Consider the following 22,045-nt stretch of genomic DNA (forward strand, 5'->3'; position numbering starts at 1 on the left):
GCTATTATAGGCGTGGATTTTTTAAAGCATATTCTTTCAAGGGCCATTACAGGTGTGGAGTTTTTAAAGCCTATTTTTCAAGGGCCATTATACACCTGGTTGTGTCCGGCCGAACCAAACTTTTTTTTACATGTTCATTCAAGTATCTATTTATTTATCTATTTTATACTGTACACAACACCTTGATATACTGTATATTTCACAAGAAATGGTTCGTGTCTAAACTACGGCGAATAAAATACAGTGTAATGTGGCATCAATGTTGCGACAGAATAAATAATGTCCAGTCAACATGGATGGAGTCTTGGATATGTTCTATAAGATAAAATACAGTCAAAATTAGATAAAATACAGTATAACGCCATATCAGTTATACTGACTACATCCAAAGTCGGGAGTATCGTCCAATTTCGCCGCTCCCTTGACTCCCTTGTCGTTATAAGCGATTTCGACTGTAGATGCTAAAATCCTCATTTGAGTATTATTTTAAGTTGATGTATTAATTTAAGATCCACACACTTATAGTTCGGATAAGGTTTGGAAAAATATTCTTTAAAAATCCGTGTTTATATCTCTAAGAAAACTGGAAAAAAATCTCTTAAAATCTGCTCAATTAGCTCCATTAATACGTCAAAAATATTTCTTAAAAATTCCACGAGCCTTATGGCTCGTTTAATTCCTAGAAAAATATCCTTTAAATTCCAAGTACATAGCTATAATATTCTCAAATCTTGGTTGCAGATCCCGAAGCTGTTGCCGGTAAAATCTTTCCATATCGTGTCATATTACCTTCGTGGATGCCTCAGCAGCTACAGCTCCTCTACATGGGTCTGAGCGTTATTATCTTTGCCATACAAATCATAGCTGTGGATTATTTAAACGTTACGATCATCAATCAAATTCGTTTTCAATTGAATATTTTGAATTTGGCTTTCGATGATTTGATTGTTGAGACTCAAACCAACCCAAGGGAAACTAGGCACTTGGTTCTCTATAAAGATGATCCGGTGAGGAGAATGAATGCCATTGTTGAACATCATTGTCTGCTGAGAGAGTGAGTCACGAAGACAGAAAGTGTGGAGGAGTTGATACTCCTTGTCCACAATATTCACGAAATTGTGTTTTTCGTTTGATTTCTTCCAGGTTACGTCAAGATACAGAGGATATTTTTAGCCAACCTATATTGTGGCAGTTCATGACATCCGTTATTATCTTTGCCATGACCGGTTTCCAGGCCACCGTTCGCTCGAGTGGCAGCAGTGCGGCTGTACTTATTTATGCCTATTGTGGTTGTATTTTTTGCGAACTTTTTGTCTACTGCTGGTTTGGCAATGAAGTTTCCGAACAGGTAAGTCGGGACGCTCATGTTGATGGAGGGCGGGAGTGCCAATGGTATGTTAACGATTTGTGACTTAAACATTGACTTGAGTTTAAGTTGTAGACATTGAAACAAGGTTCAATATGTTTATGTACTTGGCCAGAAAGAAAACAAAAAACCGAAAAGGATTGCTTGCTTACCTACATCAGTGCCTTCGTACGTTTGGCGATATGATGGACACGTGATACAGAGAACAGAAACAAGTTTCCCCTAGCCCAAAACCAGTTTTTGAAGGTGGAATCACATTAAAGAGAATCACCACCAGCAGCACAACGTTCGCCGCTTCGAGTCAATGAATGTTTATTTGCTAAAGTTAAGATAAGCTTTGGTTTTGTTCGTCTTCCAAGGAAGGAAGAGGAAGAAAACAAATCAGAAACACGTCTGCGAACAAGCGAAGTTGGGTTAAATACCATATTTTCCCCTCTCCAACAGTCATGATAGCCTAAGATAAAATGGCACATCGATGTCCAGAGCATGATGACCATACGCGGATTTATGGTTCGGTAACCAAGCAGTGGCTTATTTGTTGTTGACAACTGTGATATTAATTTCTTTTGTTGTAATTTGTTGTTTCTTTTTTTTCTGAAAAAAGGTGAGAAATGTGTAACGGCAGATCAAAACAAAAAATGATGGATGAATGTTTTATTGGAGTTACACACTTCCAATATAGTTTTTATCACGAATGGAACAGTGGTATTGATGGGATAAAGATTTAAGAATTGGGTTATATTGTATGGGACAGAAATGTTCTAAAAATATCAAATCTAAGAGGTTATTTAACCAGAACCATCAAAACACTTATAGTGGGCGGGAAGGATATGCAAAAACTAGAACCTATATACAATTTTTTTATAATGAAGATTTCTTTCGTACCAAGAAGCTATCTATTTCTGTTGAAAAATATGTTTGAAACCATGGACGTACTTAAAATGGGGAAGCTATGCCAAAATATTAACCAATATTCAAAATCTTAACCCCCGATAGCTCAAAATGTCAACTTATAAACATAGCACTTGGAAAACGAAGCTAAAACTATCAGAATACATATAATGGAGCAGGACCTGAATTTCATAACCCCAAGAACTCGGAACGCTAAATTTCAGACAATTCGTTTGAAAAATTATTTTATATAAAAACATTGGTCTATTATGACAATTTTTCCTGTGAGGAGATTTTTTTAACTTACTATAAAAATAAGGCTATGCCTTTCAATATAATAAAAAGAATTAAAACATTTTTTTATACCCACCACCATGAGAGGGACAAAATACATAAAATCGATGGTGACATATACATGAGGGCTGCTGCTAGGGAACGAGAACTTGCCGAAAAATATCCCTGTCGGTGGAAAAACTTTTTTGAAATCCTCAAAATATTGAAAATAGGGAAATATTAAATAGGGAGCTTTACCATAATATGAACCGATATTATTTTTGGTAGACCTAGTGAGAACAAAACCAGTGAGCGGAGCAGTACAGTCGGGTGGGGCCGACCCTATGATACCCTACACAACTTCCACGAAATTCTAACTTTGTGTGGTTCTATATTCAGAGCTTGGGCAATATTTTGCGATATTTGCACCATTTTAATCGACTAGAAGTCAACATATATTATTAATATTCAGTACAACCCTTCTTATTACTTGTCCAAATTCCCTTCACCGTGGCTTGTATTGTAATGCTCGGCTTTCAATTGTGGCCTGTGATCGACTCGAAAAAACACAAAAAATTAAGTTTTCAGTCCACTTCATCTCAATATTATTATCTGATCATCACCGAAAATTATAGGAGTTGTCCTTGACCATACATGGATCCTGATGGAAAATTTCAAAGCGACCAGCACTATATTTTCGTCATCTAGGTGGTAATGGGTTACTGAATAATATATGAATACGTAAGCACCTGTAAATATTTAAGTGTAACTCCCACATTCGAGTACATGCGACAATATAATTAGTTTCAATTCAAAGGTCAACCGCTCCTCTTGGATATGCTATCAACTTCTCGGGCCTATGTCCATCAGGGGTAAATATATACGCTATAGAATACAAATTTTGTCATTTTTTATTTGACCCGCTAAATACTAACCGATACTTAACAAAACAGATATGTTTATTCTTTGGCCCGATCCTCTTCTCCACGTAAAATTTCACGATGTTCAGGCCATAATTGCGATCTCTGGAGCGACCAGAAAAAAACGACAAAAATTATGTATTTGGTCCATTTCATCCCCTAAATATTTACTGATCTTTACCAAAAGCAATATGGGCCTTCATTGGCCAGAACCTATTTTCCTCTCCACCAAAATGATTTTGTACGCTTGTAAAAAAAATAAAATGAGCTGTCACTGGAATAATTTTAACAGCTGTCGGACGAGTGGCTTAGAAATGACAGCAGTCTGAAGTTGGTTGGAGTTTTTTTCATCTTATCCTGTATATGGCTGGTATTATGAAACCCCAGTAGTCAAATGACGAAAATTGACACTAAATTCGACTTTGTATGAGAATAATGGAGAATGAACAAAACTAGAACAGAATGTTTTACCATAGGTTGCAGTCAGTAGGAGGAATAGCGAATTGGGGTTTTATGCTGCATCTGATAAACTGCAGTGAAGTTAGGTCGAGCCGATCTTTTTGTACCTCCACCATTGGGAGGACATTCAATACATACAAAATTGATCGGACTTCTATATGGGGGCTGTGTCATGACAAAAATTAGGTATTTGATCCCTTTTATCCCCTAAATATTAACCGATCATTATCAAAAACAAGAGGGGTCTTCATTGACCAGAACCTCTACATTGACCAGAACCTTCTACATGGAAAATTTTGTAAACATTGGTCTCTAACTGTGGTATGTATCGTGTTTACAAATTATAATGGACAGACGGACGGACGGCCACACATGTCTAGATCGACTCAGCTATGCTTAAAGGTGAGTCTAGAGCCAAACTCTTGGGGCTGCACAAAGCTATAATACTCAGACAACATAGTTGTGTAGGGTATAAATATCAAAGTAGAGTATCTGGGTTTAATGTTGATAATTTTTTATACGAAGAATTTTTCTACCTTTCACCAAACCGTAGTGCAGGGTATTATGTCCGTGTGCATATGTTTGTAACAGGCAAAAAGAAACTAGATAGACACATGGTTCCTTTTAAGAATATGCATAGAATCACTTTCTAAATCGATTTATGCATGTCAGTCCGTCCGCCTGTCCATGTTCAATTATAAACAAAGTACAGGTCGAATTTATGATTAGAATTGAAATTGGGAAAAATCGGTTGAGATTTGGATATAGCTCCCATATATATTTCGGTTCTATTTAAATGGTGCACCAAAGACCCTAAATATATTTCGATTTGCACGATTGGCACAACGTACTGAATTAAGCCTAGAATGATGTGTGCTAAGTTTCGTGAAAATCTGTTTAGATTTAGATATAGCTCCCATATATATTTTCGTTCGATTTAAGGTAAATGGTGCAAGTCCTTAAAAACCGAAATTTGGCACAGCGTACTGAATTAATTTTTTAATTTTTTAATAAATTTTTTTGATTTTATTCGAAATTACACTAATTCAAGAATGTCCCTATAAAATTTCAAGTGAAAATCTCAAGAACTCTTGAAAATATAGCCGATTTATTGTGTCAGCATCAAGTGATGGCTAAAGGGCTTCTTAAACTTTAAACGCGTTTTTCTCTTTTGCGAATGGCGGGCACGATAACTCAAAAACTAATAACCCAATCGATTCCAATTTTTTACACGTTTCTCTGTGAGTGTATAGCTATCGTATGAACTAGGATAAAGCCAATCGGTGAAGATCTTCCTTATTTTTTAATTAGGTTTTTGGTGATTTGGCGATTTTCCAAAAATATTTTTTCAAAGGTCCGCCATTTTGTTAATTTTAGAGCGAAGTCAATAATCCTAGTTCATACGAGAGCCAGACATGTACTCTTTCTAACACCGTTGGAATTTTCGAATTCCGATGTTCCAGTGAGGAGTTATCATGCCCGCCATCAAAAATAAGGACTTTTCTTTAATTACAAAAAAAAAAAAAAAAACAAAATTTTTTTGTAAATTATTTTTTTTTCTTTTAAATCTTCATTTTTGTAAATTATTTTTCTTCTCTTTAAGTCTTCATTGGCCAGAACCCATTCTCCTCTCCACCAAAATGCTTTTGTACGCTTGTAAAAAATATAATGAGCTGTCAATGGAAAAATTTAACAGCTGTCGGACGAGTGAAGTTGGTTGCAGTTTTTTTTTTATCTTACCTGTGTACATGGTACAATTATAAAAGGTAACAGCAAATCCCAGCTGATTTGATTCCAACGTAATACTAGTGTCAATATGAATATGACAAATTATGTTTTTAAAAATCACCCAACAGGAAAATTGGGAACGAAATTGTTCTTTATTAAATGTGCTCCCGTATTAAATTTACTCAATCTGCCTACTGGGAAAGTTTGAGGAAGCAAATCTTTCTTCATGGAATAACTCGCAATTCCCTGCATTTTCATATGTGTTACACATATAAGTGACAATGGCTTAATTATAGGAAAGACGTGGAAGCGATAGAAATATAAATTAGATAGATTTTCATTCATGTTTTTCAAATTTTATTTTTAGGATTCGAAAATATTTCATTTTCAAAATAAAATAATTTGTTGATAATTTGTTTGTTTGTTTACATTTTTCTGTCAAAAGACGTTGACACTAATATAACTTACAACAACAAATTTCCATGTGGTTGTTGTATTGTTTGTTGTACAACAACACTTGCTGTTACCTTCTATTATTATATCATGACCTGTGTATGGCTGGTATTGTGAAACCCCAGAAGTCAAATGACGAAAATTGGCACTAATTTCGACTTTGTATGAGAATAATGGACAAAAATAGAAAAGAATGCAGTGTTGGTTTTACCATAGGGTGCAGCCGGTAGGAGGAATAGCGAATTGGGGTTTTATGCTGCATCTGATAAACTGCAGTGAAGTTAGGTCGAGCCGATCTTTTTGTATCCCCACCATTAGGAGGACATTCAATACATACAAAATTGATCGGACTTCTATATGCGGGCTGTGTGTTATGACAAAAATTAGGTATTTGATCCGTTTTATCCCCTAAATATTAACCGATCTTTATGAAAAACAAGAGGGGTCTTCATTGGCCAGAACTCATTCTACATGCGAAATTTTGTGAACATTGGTTTCTAACTGTGGCCTGTATCGTGTTAACAAATTATAATGGACAGACGGACGGACGGCCACACATGTCCAGATATGACGATCCGTATGCTTAAAGGTCTGTCTAGAACCAATATTTAGCGGCGTTACAAACACTTGGGGCTGCACAAAGCTATAATACCCAGACATCATAGTTGCATAGGGTATAAATTTCAAATTATGGTTAATTCTCAAAGTAGAGAATCTTGGTTCAATGTTTATAATTTTTATAGGAAGAATTTTTCTACCCTTCACCACACTGTGGTGCAGGGTATTATGTCCTTGTGCACATGTTTGTAATAGGCAAAAGGAAACGAGACAGACACATGGTTCCTTATGAGAATATGCATAGAATAACTTTCTAAATCGATTTATACATGTCCGTCCGTCCGTTCGTCCGTCTGTTCATGTAAAATTTTAAACAAAGTGCAGGTCGCATTTATGATTCGAATTGGATGAAATTTGGCATAGCTCATTTATTTGGCCCAAGGACGAACCCTATTGAAATTGGGAAAAATCGATTGCGATTTAGATATAACTCCCATAAATATTACCGCTCGATTTAAGGTAAATTGTGCACGAAAGGTCCTAAATATCTTTCGATTTGCACGAAATTTGGCATAGCGTACGGAATTAAGCCTAGAATGATATGTGCTAAGTTTCTGAAAATCGTTTCTGATTTAGATATAGCTCCAATATATATTTTCGTTCGATTTAAGGTAAATGGAGCACCAAAGTCCATAAATAGCTTTCGATTTGCAAGAAATTCGGCTCAACTTACTGAATTAAGCCTATAATGATGTGTGCTAAGTTTCGTGAAAATCGGTTCAGATTTAGACATAGCTCCCATATATATTTTCGTTCGATTTAAGGTAAATGGTGTACCAAAGTCCGAATATATTTTTTGATTTGCACGAAATTTGCCATAGCGTACTGAATTAAGCCTAGAATGTTGGATATCTTGTCTGAAAAACGTTTAGTATTCAACAAACATTCTGGCGATAATTTCAAGAGAGATCTTTACTTTTTAGCAACTTGTAACAAACTGGCCAACAAGACAATGAAGTGATGACATCATTTTTTGCGAATTTATGATTTGTTTCTTTAATGCATTTTGGTGTTGGTGTTTTTTTGGCAACATTTTGTTTCTGTCAATGAACTGCTTTGTTTTTTTTTTTTTTGTATTTTGAATTACATGAGAAGATGACTGAGAACTTTGTACCCACATGAGGTAACCGTGTCCGTGTTGGCTACAAAAATAAACCATTAACAGAGAGTATACAATTGCAAACAAAAATATTTAAATGGATTTTATTGTTTGCCGTTTGATATTCAAAAAATCTTTGAATAATATCTGTATGTTTTACAGGTTCGCTATTGTTTTATTTTCGGCAATTTATATATAAAACAATTTTTATTTAAAATGTTCAAAAAGTTATTTATATTTTATCCTTTGGAGTATGTAAATACATATATGTGTATAATTTAGATTTGTATTGTGTTCCCTTTCAGAAATACTTATTTAATATCCCTATAGTGGACTCAAATATATTTTTGGAATTATTTCGTATACCAAATATGAAATTTTACGACAATATGCAATGTGTCGGCGGGCCAAAAAAAAAAAAAAAAAAAAATATTATATTTTTATATTTCCGAAGAATGTGTAATATTCACATATTTTTCTTGAATGGCTCTTCTCAGAGCCGTACAAAAATAAACATTTTTTTAAAGTTGTCCGGAAAAACAAATGTGATGATACATTATGGGTTCATACATACCTACATAAACATACGAAAACCAGTGAGCGGAGCAGTATAGTCGGACGGGGCCGACCATACGATACCCTACACAACTACCACAGAACTTTAATTTTTTCCGGTTTTTTATTTCGAGCCTGGGTAATATTTCGTGATAGTTGCACCCTCTTTACCGATTAGAGGTCAACAGCACCTCTTCCTTACACTGACATACTCGGTCCACTTCATCCCAAAATAATTATCTGATCATCACCGAAAATTATAGGCGTTGTTCTTGACCATAACTGGAACCTCATGGAACATTTCAAAGCGATTCCGCCCTCTAGTGTGGTAATGGTTTATTAAATAATATCTGTTTACGTAAGTACCTGTAAATATTTACGTATAGCTCCCACATCCGTGTACATACGACAATATAATTAGTATCAATTTAAAGGCCAATCACTCCTCTTGGATAAACTATTAACTTCTCGGCTCTATATCCTTTAGGAGTAAATATATACGCTGTAGAATACAAATTTTGTCATTTTTCACACAAAAGTCAGGGTCCATTTGACTTGCTAAATATTGACATATCTTTTTCAAAACAGACATGCTTATTCTTTGGCCCAATCCCCTTCTTCATGTAAAAATTCGAGATGTTTGGGCCGTAATTGCGTCCTCTGGAGCGACCAGAAAAGCCGACAAAAATTAAGTATTTGGTCCATTTCATCTCCTAATTATTAACCGATCTTTACCAAAACAATAGGGGTCTTCATTGGGCTTCCTACATGCAAAATTTCGTGAAGATTGGTCCATAACTGTGGCCTGTATCGTGTTTACAAATTATAATGGACAGACGGACGGACACACATGTCGAGATCGACTCAGCTAGTCGAGATATGACGATCGGTATACTTAAAGGTGGGTCTATGACCAATATTTCGCGGCGTTACAAACTCTTGGGGCTGCACAAAGCTATAATACCCTGACAACATATGGTCTGTTCCCGTACTGCAAGAATCTACAAGATTTTACTATTTTCTTCGATATCATAAAGGAAAATTCGTTATCGTAGTAAAAAGTAGTAGATTCTTGCAGTACGGGAACAGACCAATAGTTGTGTAGGGTATAAAAATATTACAAGAATGTATAACATGAAATATTTAAATATTTAAAATTATATGTGAAAGTATAATAACAGATAAAATAGAAAATATATTTACAGGGTGAAATAAAATAACTGCAACAAAGTCAAACGCCATAACTTTTACACTTTTTTTAATGTTATTGAATGAAAACAAAAAATGTCGGAAATAGCATCAAATTTTAGAATAAATGTAGATTTGTTCGAATTGGTCACCATTGGTACGAATTATGGCCTTCAAACGACCAAACCGTCACACTCTTCCCGAATCTTGCTCTGCGGTATTTGGGCACATTTCCAGCGAAGCGCTTGCTTGAGGTGATCGACACTTTGGTACTTTTTAGTGCCAACCTGCTTTCAGAAATACTCCAGACACAATAGTCCAACGGATTGGTATCCGAAGTTTCTGGTGGCCATTGTGCCCTGGAAATGAAGCGAGGAACCTCATTTTGTAACCATTCTTGGGTGCCGCGTGCGAGTCCTGTTGGAATGTCCAAGATTTGCGGCCAAAATGTTTGCGTGCCCAAGGCTTTAATACACCCTCCAGAATATTTTCGCGATAATATTCGGCATTCATTCTGATGCCACGGTCCATTAATACGAGCGGAAAGCGACCATCGGTTGTTATGGCGGCCCACACCATCATCATGGCCGGCGCTTGAGTTCTGGTGGCCAACCGAAGGTGCACATTTTCAACTGACCTCTTTGGCAAGTAAACACGATCATTTTGTTTGTTTACAAACTGCTGGGCAAAGAATGTTTTCTCATCGGAGAAAACCAAATTCGGCAGTTCAACACCTTCGGCCAAGCGAATCAACTCTTTAGCTCTTTTGATTCTCACCAAAATGCTACGTTTGTAAGCAATATAATGAGCTGTCAGTGGAATAATTTTAAAAGCTGTCGGACGAGTGGCTTAGAAATGACAGCAGTCTGAAGTTGGTTGCAGTTTTTTCATCTCACTCTGTATATGGCTGGTATTGTGAAACCCTAGAAGTCAAATGACGAAAATTGACACTTAATTCGACTTTGTATGAGAATTATGGAGAATGAAACAAAATAGAACAGAATGCAGCGGTGGTATTACCATGGGGTGCAGTCGGTAGGAGGAATAACGAATTGTGGTTTTATGCTGCATCTGATAAACTGCAGTAAAGTTAGGTCGAGACGATCTTTTTATACCCCCCACCATTAGGAGGACATTCAATATATCGAATTTTTATGTGTTATGGTAAAAATTTGACAGGAGAAAACGAAATATCAAACTGCAGAAATTCAAAATAGGAAAAATGCATGTGGCCTTATATTGGAAATATTATGCTAAAATGCGGCTTATCCACTTTCTTCTGTTTAAAAATCCTCTTCGGGCCATCAAATTCCTATAAAGTACCTGGTGCTATACCCAAAAATCGACCAATATTTTTCAGTTTTGGTACGAAGATTTTTTACCCAATGAGAACTGAACATATTTGAAAAATGTCTGTAGTATAAATAAATGGAGACTATACCTGATCATTGACCGATATTGACAAGTTCTGATAGGAAGGATTTTCATTGGAAGACTTGCCCAAAACAATTCCGAATACCCGGAAACTTGACCCAAAAATTATAAATTTTTAGGTAGATTTTGTATCGTTCAAAAGAACACCGAAATTGTTTTCGAACAGTCACTTTAGTAAAATACCCATTGGGAACTCGGCATCGGTTTGAAAATGCGACTGTGTACTTTTAAATACGTAAAATTGGGTGAAGCAATTTACTTGGATGCGACTGTAGATCAGGGATGGTCCCTGCGACGAATTTTTAGGTTTTCGACTGTCAAAAAGGTGTAAACGTCTAAAACGTCATATACCTGTATAAAATGTAATAAATGTAGTAAACGTCATTTATTTCAATATTATTACCATATACTGTTATTTTCAAGAATATATATTATTTTTACATATATCTGACTATTCCTTACTAGCACTGATAAAAAATTCTGAACTTTTTGGAGAAGAAAATTTTGAAATTCGATATGGATTTGAGTAAAGCATACGTAATTTCCAAATTGATTAAAGGAAATCGCTATTTTGTCAAAAAACTAATGGTTTTAGGTGGGTTTCCGACGTTTCTGACGTATGTATTATACGTCGGAAATGTATGTCATTTACGTCACTATTTCTGACGGACCATCTCTGCTGTAGATCCTCTGATAACCTAAAATTTCAATCTGTACGAGGAATTTGCCCCGCTATTCGGACTGAAAATTCATTTCAGAGGTTTATCGAACAAGGTGTGGTACCGTGTGGTATATGAGAACTATTTTAAAACTTGCTACGATATATATATATATATATATATATATATATATATATATCAAAATAAGGTATGAGAATTTCCACAAATTCAAAAATCCATGTGAGTTAAACATCGAATATAAATACCGACGAATATTTCGAAGTATGCTTTTTGGGTCCATAACAAAGATTTAACACAATCAAAAAAAAAAAAAAATAAATAAATAAAATAAAAAATCACTTCAATTCCACTTTATGATTTTGCTTTACCCTAGGATGGTGTAATTATTCATTTTCTTCTACTCAAAAGTTTTCCTTCATCTTCACACACTTTATTCTTTACAGAGAACACACCCTCAACAAAAAGAAAGACAAGCAAAAAATCTGAAACTTCAAATAAAAAAAATAGGCGTGCAGTATTTTTATAAATATAACAACCTCTGGGTATCCCCACCCGCCAACTCTAATCTGCTAAACTGCCAACTTCTTTGAACGGCCTTAAATGACTTCATAAATCAACGACAAATGTCAAAATGATCAACGTCAACGGGAGGCCAAAAAAAAGGCAGAAATATAGACAGACAGACAGCAACGTTTAAAATTGTCTACTTCACCCTTTTTATTGGGTAAATTTTTGCATTGCTGTCTTGTTGGGGGAGACCCGCCTCAAATTGTGTCCGACGTACGTGTTACAAATTTTGAATGTCGTTTTGTCGTCATCATCGTCGTTTTCATGCATTATGTCTGTTAACTTCACACCTTAGACTAGACATAGAACTTGACTTGTTGCCAGCTTCCAGATAAATTGCGATCGGCATAGAGAGTGAGAGAGAGAGCAGATCAATTCTGACTAAAATCATAATAGGATGTAGTTTTTAGATATCCTAAAACAGTTATCGGAGTAACTGACTGAAATTTGAAAAAGAAAATTTTAGTATTTTTTTTAAGAGAATTAAAGTGTATTCAGCCCCCTCTCTTTTAAATTTAATAATCGTAAACGTTACACGTAAATGAATTACTAAATATTAATTATTAAATATACAGTCAATGTGAAAAGAAAGTGTAGACAATAGTTGATCAAATATATAAATGATGGAGATTGAAAAAAATAATAGTTATTAACTACTCGTGGTTTTTTTAAAAATATGTTTGAGTTACTAACTAGAAGTGAATATTTAAGAATTGAATTTGTCGTAATATTTGTGGAACCAATATGACTTAAATTTTTATTTTTATGAGTTTCTAACTAGGCCTTGATTGTTTAATTTTTTTCTAAAACGATCTGACCGGGATTATTATACCCTACATCACTATGTTGTCAGAGTATTATAGCTTTGTGCAGACCCAAAAGTTTGTAACGCCGTGAAATATTGGTCCTAGACCTACCTTTAAGTATACCGATCGTCATATCTCGACTAGCTGAGTCGATCTAGACATGTGTGTCAGTCCGTCCGTTTGTCTGTCCATTATAATTTGTAAACACGATACAGGCCACAGTTATGGACCAATCTTCACGAAATTTTGCATATGGAATGAGTGCTGCCCAATAAAGACCCCTATTGTTTTTGGTAAAGATCGGTTAATATTTAGGGGATGAAATAGACCAAATACTTAATTTTTGTCGGTTTTTCTGGTCGCTCTAGAGGCCGCAATTATGGTCCGAACGTCGCGAAATTTTACATGGAGAAGGGAATCGGGTCAAATAATAAGCACGCCTGCTTTGACAAAGATCGGTCAATATTTAGCAGTTCAAATGGACCCCGACTTTTGTGTGAAAAATTACAAAATTTGTATTCTAAGGCGTATATGTTTACTCCTGAAGGACATACATCCGAAGAGTTGATAGTATATCCAAGAGGAGTAGTTGACCTTTATATTGATACCAATTATATTGTCCTATGTACTCGGATGTGGGAGTTACACGTAAATATTCAAAGGTGCTTACGAATTCACATATTATTTAATAAACCATTACCACACTAGAGGGCGGAAGCGCAGATCACTTTGAAATGCTTCATGGGGTTTCAGTTATGGTCAAGGACAACGCCTATAATTTTAGGTGATGATCAGATAATAATTTTGGGATGAATTGGCCAAAAATTTAATTTTGTTTTGTTTTTTTTTTCGAGTCTATCTATATGCCACAATTGAAATCCGAACATCACAACACATCTCTCGGTGAAGGGAATCTGGAATATTTGTTGACCTCAGAATATAGAACCACCCATGCTCAGAATATAGAACCACACAAAGTATTTTCGTGGAAGTTGTGTGGGGTATCATATGGTCGGCCCCATCTGACTATACTGCTCCGCTCACTGGTTTTTATTATTGGGGTCATACCTAAATTCATGCGTATGCGTACGATTTTATTCACCTCAAAAGTTAAATACATGTATTTCAATGAATGTTACCCAAATACGCATTGCATATCAAAATTTAGTAAAGTCGGACGGGGCCGACTATATGATACAATTTACCACTTTGGGTATATCTAAATCTGAACCGATTTTCAGGAAACTTAACACATATCATTTTATACCTAATTCATTATGATGTGCAAAATTTCGTGCAAATCGAAAGATATATAGGGACTTTGGTAAACCATTTACCTTAAATCGGACGAAAATGTATATGGGAGCTATATCCAAATCTGAACCGATTTTCAGGAAACTTAACACACATCATTCCAGACCTAATTCATTACGCTGTGCCAAATTTCGTGCAAATCGAAAGATATTAAGGGCCTTTGGTACACGAAAATGTATATGGGAGCTATATCTAAATCTGATCCGATTTCAGGAAACTTAACAAATATCATTCTATACCTAATTCATTACGCTGTGCCAAATTTTGTGCAAGTCGAAAGATATGTAGGGACTTTTACATTAAATCGGACGATTACATTAAATCGGACATTGATCCCCATAGAGTTAATTTTTAAATGCTATTCTCCATTGTACACAACATTTTGTTCCAATTAATCAAAATATGTATATAATTCCAAACACTGTTCTCTTTTGTAAACAAATCAAAATAATTTTCTTTCTCTCTATTTGCAGAGTAAAACAATCGGAACGAGCGGTTTTCATTCATCTTGGTATTCATTTGATCGACGCTATGGCAAATCTCTTTTAATATTCCTTACCAATGCACAGAGGCCATTTGTGTTCACAGCTGGTGGATTTATGGGACTCTCTTTGCCCAGCTTTACCGGAATATTGAGTAAATCGTACTCTTACATTGCTTTGTTGCGTCAAATCTATGGCAATTAAAACGGCGAGAAGAACAAAGAGAACCTTGGAAATAATTGTTAGAGATAAGGCAATCGAATCCGGCACACATTGGACTCGCACTCTCTCAGTATTTTGTCCCTAGTTTGCACATTCAGTCAGGCAGACATTAACCGATTAATGTTGTTTTAATTAAATTGTAAACAAAAGAAAACAACAACAACAATAAATTAACAATGAGGGTAAAATACAAACAACAAATAAAATAAATATATAATATGAACGAAAAAATAAAACAAATATATAAACAAATCATAAGATAAACAAATAATGATTCATTACAAACAAAAATCGGAAAAAAAAGTTTTTTTGAATGAAATTGAAATTCATAATTGCTTAGCAATATTTAGCGCAAATATTTAGGCTTTGAAAATAGAATTTGCTCTACATTTCTTTGTTTATAATGTGCGAATAATATGCGGCGTTTTGAATGAAGAAAAAAAAATAAAAGAATGTGAAAGGTCATTCGGAATAAAGTGTCAAATTTATTTTTATACCCTTCACCACACTGTGGTACAGGGTATTATGTCTTTGTGCATATGTTTGTAACAGGCAAAAATAATCGAGATAGACCCATGGTTCCTTTTGAGAATATGCATAGAATCACTTTCTGAGTCGATTAAACAAAGTACAGGTCGCATTTATGATCCGAATTGGATGAAATTTGGCACAGCTCATTTGTTTGGCCCAAGGACGAACCCTATAGAAATTGGGAAAAATCGGTTCAGATTTAGATATAGCTCCCATATATAGTTTCGTCCGATTTAAGGTAAATTGTGTACCAACGCCCCTATATATCATTCGATTTGCACGAAATTTGGCACAGCGTAATAAATAAGGTCTAGAATAATGTCTGCCAAGTTTCGTGAAAAGAGGTTCAGATTTAGATATAGCTCCCATATATATCTTCGTCCGATTTAAGGTAAATTGTGTACCAAAGTCCCTATATATTTTTCGATTTGCACGAAAATTGGCATGGCGTACAAAATTAAGTCTAGAATGACGTGTGCAAAGTTTCGTGAAAATCGGTTCAGATTTAGATATAGCTCCCAAATATATCTTCGACCGATTTAAGGTAAACGGTGTATCAAAGTCCCTATATATCATTCGATTTGCACGAAATTTGGTATAGTGTACTGAATTAAGCCTAGAATGATGTGTGCAAAGTTTCGTGAAAATCGGTTCAGATTTAGATATAGCTCTCATATATAGTTTCGCCCGATTTTAGGTAAATAGTCCACTAAAGTCCCTGGAAATGTTTTGATTTCCTCGAATTTTTGCACAGCGTACTGAATTAAGTCTAGAATGATGTGTGCAAATTTTCGCGACAATCGGTTCAGATTTAGATATAGCTTCCATATGTATATATATTTTCCGATTTAAGGTAATTGGTGCACCAAAGACCCTACATATCTTTCGATTTGCACGAAATTTGACATAGCGTACTGAATTGCGTCTATAATAATGTCTGCTAAGTTTCATGAAAGTCGGTTCAGATTTAGATATAGTTCCCATATATATTTTCGTCCGATTTTATGTAATTGGTGCATTTTGGTATAGGGTACTGAATTAAGCCTAGGTTGACACAACGTATTGAAGTAATATAAATTAGTCTCTGGCAAGTTTCCCTGAAATTGGTACAGATATAGATATATAACAAAAACGCGTCGTCTGTTAGGATACATATGTAGAATATACCCAAAGTGGTGAAGGGTATCATATAGTCGGCCCTTTACTACTTTCCTTACTGGTTTATTTTATTACTTACTTAGCTTAAGCTTACTTAATTTCGTTCCATAAGTCGAGCTTAAAAAAGATTTCCAGGCGCGTCGGTCTTTTGCACAGTTTTTTTTTCCAATTTGAAAGACCATATTCGGCAATGTTTTCTTCCAATTGGTCTTTCCAACTTATTCTTGGCCTTCCCCTACTGCTTGAACCATTAGCTGGTTCGCTTTTATATGCCTTCTGGGCTGGGTCATCTTCATCCATTCTCACAACATGACCTAGCCAACGTAGTCGCTGCAGCTCAATACGTCTAACTATGTCGATGTCCGAGAATACCTGGTGCAATTCAAGGTTCATTCGATGGCGATATTAACCGTCAACGCAGATCGGCTCATAGTTCTTCCGGAGAAATTTTCTCTCAAACACTCCAACAGCTGCCTCATCTGTTTGCGCAAGTACCCATGCTTCAGATCCATATAACAGCACGGGTAGTATCAGCGTCTTGTAGAGTGTGAGTTTGGTCTGGCGGGAGGTGGCCTTGCTTTTAAGTTGTTTGCTCAGACCATAGTAGCATCACTATCCTTCTCCGAATTTCAAAACTGATGTCATTCGTTTTGTTTATGACGGTACCAAGGTGTATAAAATCTTTGACTACCTCGAAGCTGTAGTTCTCAAGTTCCACAGTTGGTCCTAGTCTACTGGATGTCTTGCGCGTTGATACCATCAACTTGGTCTTCTCACCGTTCACTGCCAGACCCACTTTGGCAGACTCCTTATCGATTTGTTCAAAGGTGGCTGTTACCGCTCTCAGTGTTCGACCCATTATGTCGATGTCATCGGCGTAGGCGAGTAACATGTGTTGTTTGGTGTACAGAGTGCTATTTCTGTTCACCTTTGCGTCTCGTATGATCTTTTGCAGTAGGATGTTAAAAAGATCACACGACAAACTGTCACCTTGTCTGAATCCTCGTTCGGTATTGAAGGGCTCCGATAGGTCCTTTCCTATTTTAACTGCTGTCCTTGTGCCACTTAAAGTTATCCTGCATAGCCGTATTAATTTTGCAGGAATGCCAAACGCAGACATGGCTTTATATACCTCTAAACGGATAGGGCTGTCGAATGCGGCTTTATAGTCGACGAATAGGTGGAATGTGTCGATGAATTTTTCATGGATCTTTTCCAGGATCTGGCGCAGAGTGAAAATCTGATTAATTGTGGATTTGCCAAGACTGAAGCCGCATTGGTATGCTGAAATAATGTCATTGACCATTGACTTCCGTCGCTCACACAGCACACTGGATATCACTTTATATGCGATGGGAAGGAGACTTATTCTTCTATATTTGGCGCATGTCGTCTTGTCTCCTTTTTTGTGTACGGGAAACAGGGTGCTGAGGTTCCAATCATTGGGCATGCATTCTTCTAGCCAAATTGTACTAATCAGCTGGTACATGCTCCTTATCAGCATTTGACCACCAGTCTTGAATAGTTCGGCTTGAAACCCATCGTCAACTGCTGCTTTATTATTCTTCAGCCGATTGATTACTATTCTGACTTCATCTTGGCTAGGTGGTATACACTTTATACCGTCATATATTATTGGTTCTGGGGTATCCACTTCACCGCTACTATTTGATACCAGAAGTTTTTCAAAATGCTCCTTCCAGATCTTCAGCACGCTGTCGGTATCTGTCACCAGGTTCCTTCTTCATCTCTACAGGAGGATGTGCCTGCACCAAGACCTTCGATTTGGTGTTTTACCCGTTGGTAGAATTTTCGGACTTTATTCTGACTCTTGTACATCTCGATTTCTTGTTATTTCTTTTTTTTTTGAAAATACGTTTCTCCTCTCTCCTTTTCTTCCGATAGTTGTCCATCGCATTACGTGTTGCTACTGTCCGCAGGGTTGCTCTATACGCTGCGTTTTTCATATCACTAGCATTACGACACTCCTGATCGTACCATGGATTTATTGATGGTGGTCTTTGGTACCCTAGTGTTGCTTTTGCTACAGTATGTAGGGAGTGGGCAATTCTCTGCCATTGTGTTTCTATATTATTATCGGGACAAGGGGTGCTTTCGTCAAACAGTTGGGTAAGTTGAGCGGAGTAGGCTTCTGCTATCTGTTGTGTTTGCAGCTCTTCGACGTCAAATGTCCGTGTTACATTAGATCGCACCTTTGCCGCTACATTAAGACTCGTGCGTACCTTGGCTGCCACAAGGTAATGGTCCGAATCGATATTCGCTCCCCGGACCGATCGGACGTCTAAAACACTGGATGAATGCCTTCCGTCTATCACAACATGATCGATTTGATTTCTCCGTTTAAACCACAAGTGTTATTTTAAAAATCCGACTGTAGTTCTTTGGGCTCCGTTTGTGATTGGTCTTTACTTATCTCCTGGAAAGGTATTTTTTTATTATTATTTTGAAAAATATTTATACATTTTTTTTTTAATTCAGACTTTGTTGATTTTTGAGTTTTGATACTTTGAGTTTTGTTTTCTCTTGACAGCATATAACCATGGTTTTTCACCATTAACACCATTCCGACTTGTAAAAACATCAAATTTTGCCCAGAAATAATATTAAAAGACCAAAAAATATTTAAAAAAATTCTTCGACCTAGAAAACCATTTTAAAAAAATCCAAGCTTATTGTTGGTCCTCCTGCTGGGACCATAGAATTTGCCATATAATAACAAATCTTCAACTGTGGTATGAACTTAAAATGCTCTCCATCTCAATGACATTCTCGATGGCGAATACACAATTGTGATTAATTAAAGATGGCAGTGGTGATGACGATGCCGGAGTGAGTGACTGACAAATTGTCCAAACACATTTCTTTTTAAAGAAGGAAGTTGATTAAAATAAATATTTTAATATTTTTTTTATTAAAAAAACAAAAATTTATGAGACATTTTTATGACGCGAATTATTGCTCGATGGCAGGCAGTGACACCATTCAAAGCAAAAAAAAAAAAAAAACAACATAAAATTCCTTATTAAGATTAAGCACTCGAACCGAGAAAGCAATGCAAATAAATTCTGGAATTGTTGCAGCAAATGGAGTTGATGATATTTTTGCAATTGCAACAGATGACATAAACCCATATGTATATGTACCCACATGTACGTGTATATGTTTTCATGCATATTTACCGCAAAACATGAAAGACAAAATATATATCTGGAGGCAAATCAGACCGCAATGATACTTTGCACCGCATTGTGGTCAAATAATCAACTGAAGCGTGAAATTGAAAAAAAAAACAAATACAAAAAACATACAATCATTAAATGTTTAATAAAGTGGGTAGGTCAATGTCGGATTGACAGAATAGACAATTATATTTTAAGAGAAATATTATCAATGGTAGGTTTTTATACCCTCCACCCTAAGATGGAGGGTATATTAAATTTGTCATTCTGTTTGCATTCCTCGAAATATTTTTTCGGAGACAATATAATTTATATGTGTTTGATCAAAGTAAAATACTATGTCGATGTATGGCGTTCAGTATAAAAAATGGGACACATCGGTATAGGGAAGACATTCTAACATCGTGCCAAGTTTTTAAAACAAATTCACATTTATTTAAAAAAATTATTCAGGTCCTTTAAAAATACGTTTTAAAAAGATCTACGTTATTTAGTTCCGTTAAAAATATTTTTCAAAAATTGTAAAGCTTCTTTAGGTCTGTAAAAAAATATTTTATTTCCTTAAAAGCTTTTTACTTTTTTCAATCTACACTTATTTAGTTCTGTTAAAAATTTTAAAAACCAGTAAGCGGAGCAGTATAGTCGGACGGGAACGACCATATGATACCCTACACAACTGTCACCTTGTCTGAATCCTCGTTCGGTATTAAAGGGCTCCAAGAGGTCCTTTCCGACTTTAACTGCTGATCTTGTGCCAGTTAAAGTTATCCTGCATAGCCGTATTAATTTTGCAGGAATGCCAAACGCAGTCATGGCTTTATACACCTCTGAACGGATAGGGCTGTCGAATGAGGCTTTATAGTCGACGAATAGGTGGAATGTGTCGTGGGTTTTTTCCAGGATTTGGCGCAGAGTGAACATCTAGTCAATGGTGGATTTGCCAGGTATGAAGCCGCATTGTTATGGTCCAATAATGTCATTGACTTCAATCGTTCACACAGTACACTGGCTAGCACTTTATATGCGATGGGAAGGAGACTTATTCCTCTATAGTTGGCACATATCGTCTTGTCTCCTTTTTTGTGCACGGGACACAGCGTGCTGAGGAACCTCATTGGGAATGCATTCTTCTAGCCAAATTGTACTAATCAACTGATGCATGCTTCTTACCAGCATCTGACCACCAGTCTTGAATAGTTCGGCTTGTAACCCATCGGCACCTACTGCTTTATTATTCCTCAGCCGATTGATTGCTATTCTGACTTCATTTTGGCTAGGTGGTATACACTCTATACCGTCATCTATTATTGGTTCTGTTGTATCCTTTTCACCGCTACTATTTGATACCAGAAGTTTTTCAAAATGCTCCTTCCAGATCCTCAGCACGCTGTCTGTATCTGCCACCAGGTTTCCTTCTTCATCTCTACAGGAGGATGTGCCTGCACTATCGTATGGTACACAAGTTACACGGAACTCTACCTTTCTGCTGATTTTTATTCCGAGCCTGAGCACTATTTCATAATAGTTGTACCCTCGTGCCCGATTAGAGGTCAACTGCAGTTCTTCCTTACACTGACTTATTTTCCGAATATTACTAATATTCAGTCCAGCCATTCTAATTACTTGTCCAGATTGTTGTGTTGTCATGTTCGGTTTTCAATTGTGGCCTATAGATCGACTCGAAAAAAGACAAAAAATTATGTTTTCGGTCACCTTATCCCAATATTATTATCTGATCATCACCGAAAATTTTAGGCATTGTTCTTGACCATAACTGGAACCTATTGGAAACTTTCAAAGTTACTAAATAATATCTGAGTACGTAAGCACCTGTAAATATTTAAGTGTAACCACACATCCGAGTACATACGACAATATTTATTGGTATCAATTTAAAGGTCAACCAATCCTCTTGCATATACTACCGACTTCTCGGGTCTATGTCCTTTAGGAGTAAATATATACGTCATCAAATACAATTTTTTTTAATTTTTCACACAAAAGTCAGGTCCATTTGACCCCTTTGACCAACTTTATCAAAACAGGCATGCTTATTCTTTGGCCCGATCCCCTTCTCCATTTAAAAATTCGCAATGTTTGG

General features: G+C 36.0%; 1 protein-coding gene across 1 annotated transcript; it reads left to right on the forward strand.

Moving 5' to 3' along the window:
• Positions 1–741: 741 nt before the first annotated feature.
• On the forward strand, positions 742–15,069 carry LOC133332813 (odorant receptor 4-like; the record flags this gene model as incomplete). Its single annotated transcript, XM_061541184.1, has 3 exons — positions 742–1,054; positions 1,144–1,348; positions 14,825–15,069. Coding segments are annotated over 3 exons (731 nt in total), but the record flags the coding sequence as incomplete, so codon positions are not given.
• Positions 15,070–22,045: the final 6,976 nt, after the last annotated feature.

Source organism: Musca vetustissima, unplaced genomic scaffold, assembly GCF_032173495.1.
Source record: "Musca vetustissima isolate MV318-11 ecotype Yass unplaced genomic scaffold, APGP_CSIRO_Mvet_v1 utg56711, whole genome shotgun sequence".
Taxonomy (NCBI): Eukaryota; Metazoa; Arthropoda; class Insecta; order Diptera; family Muscidae; genus Musca; species Musca vetustissima.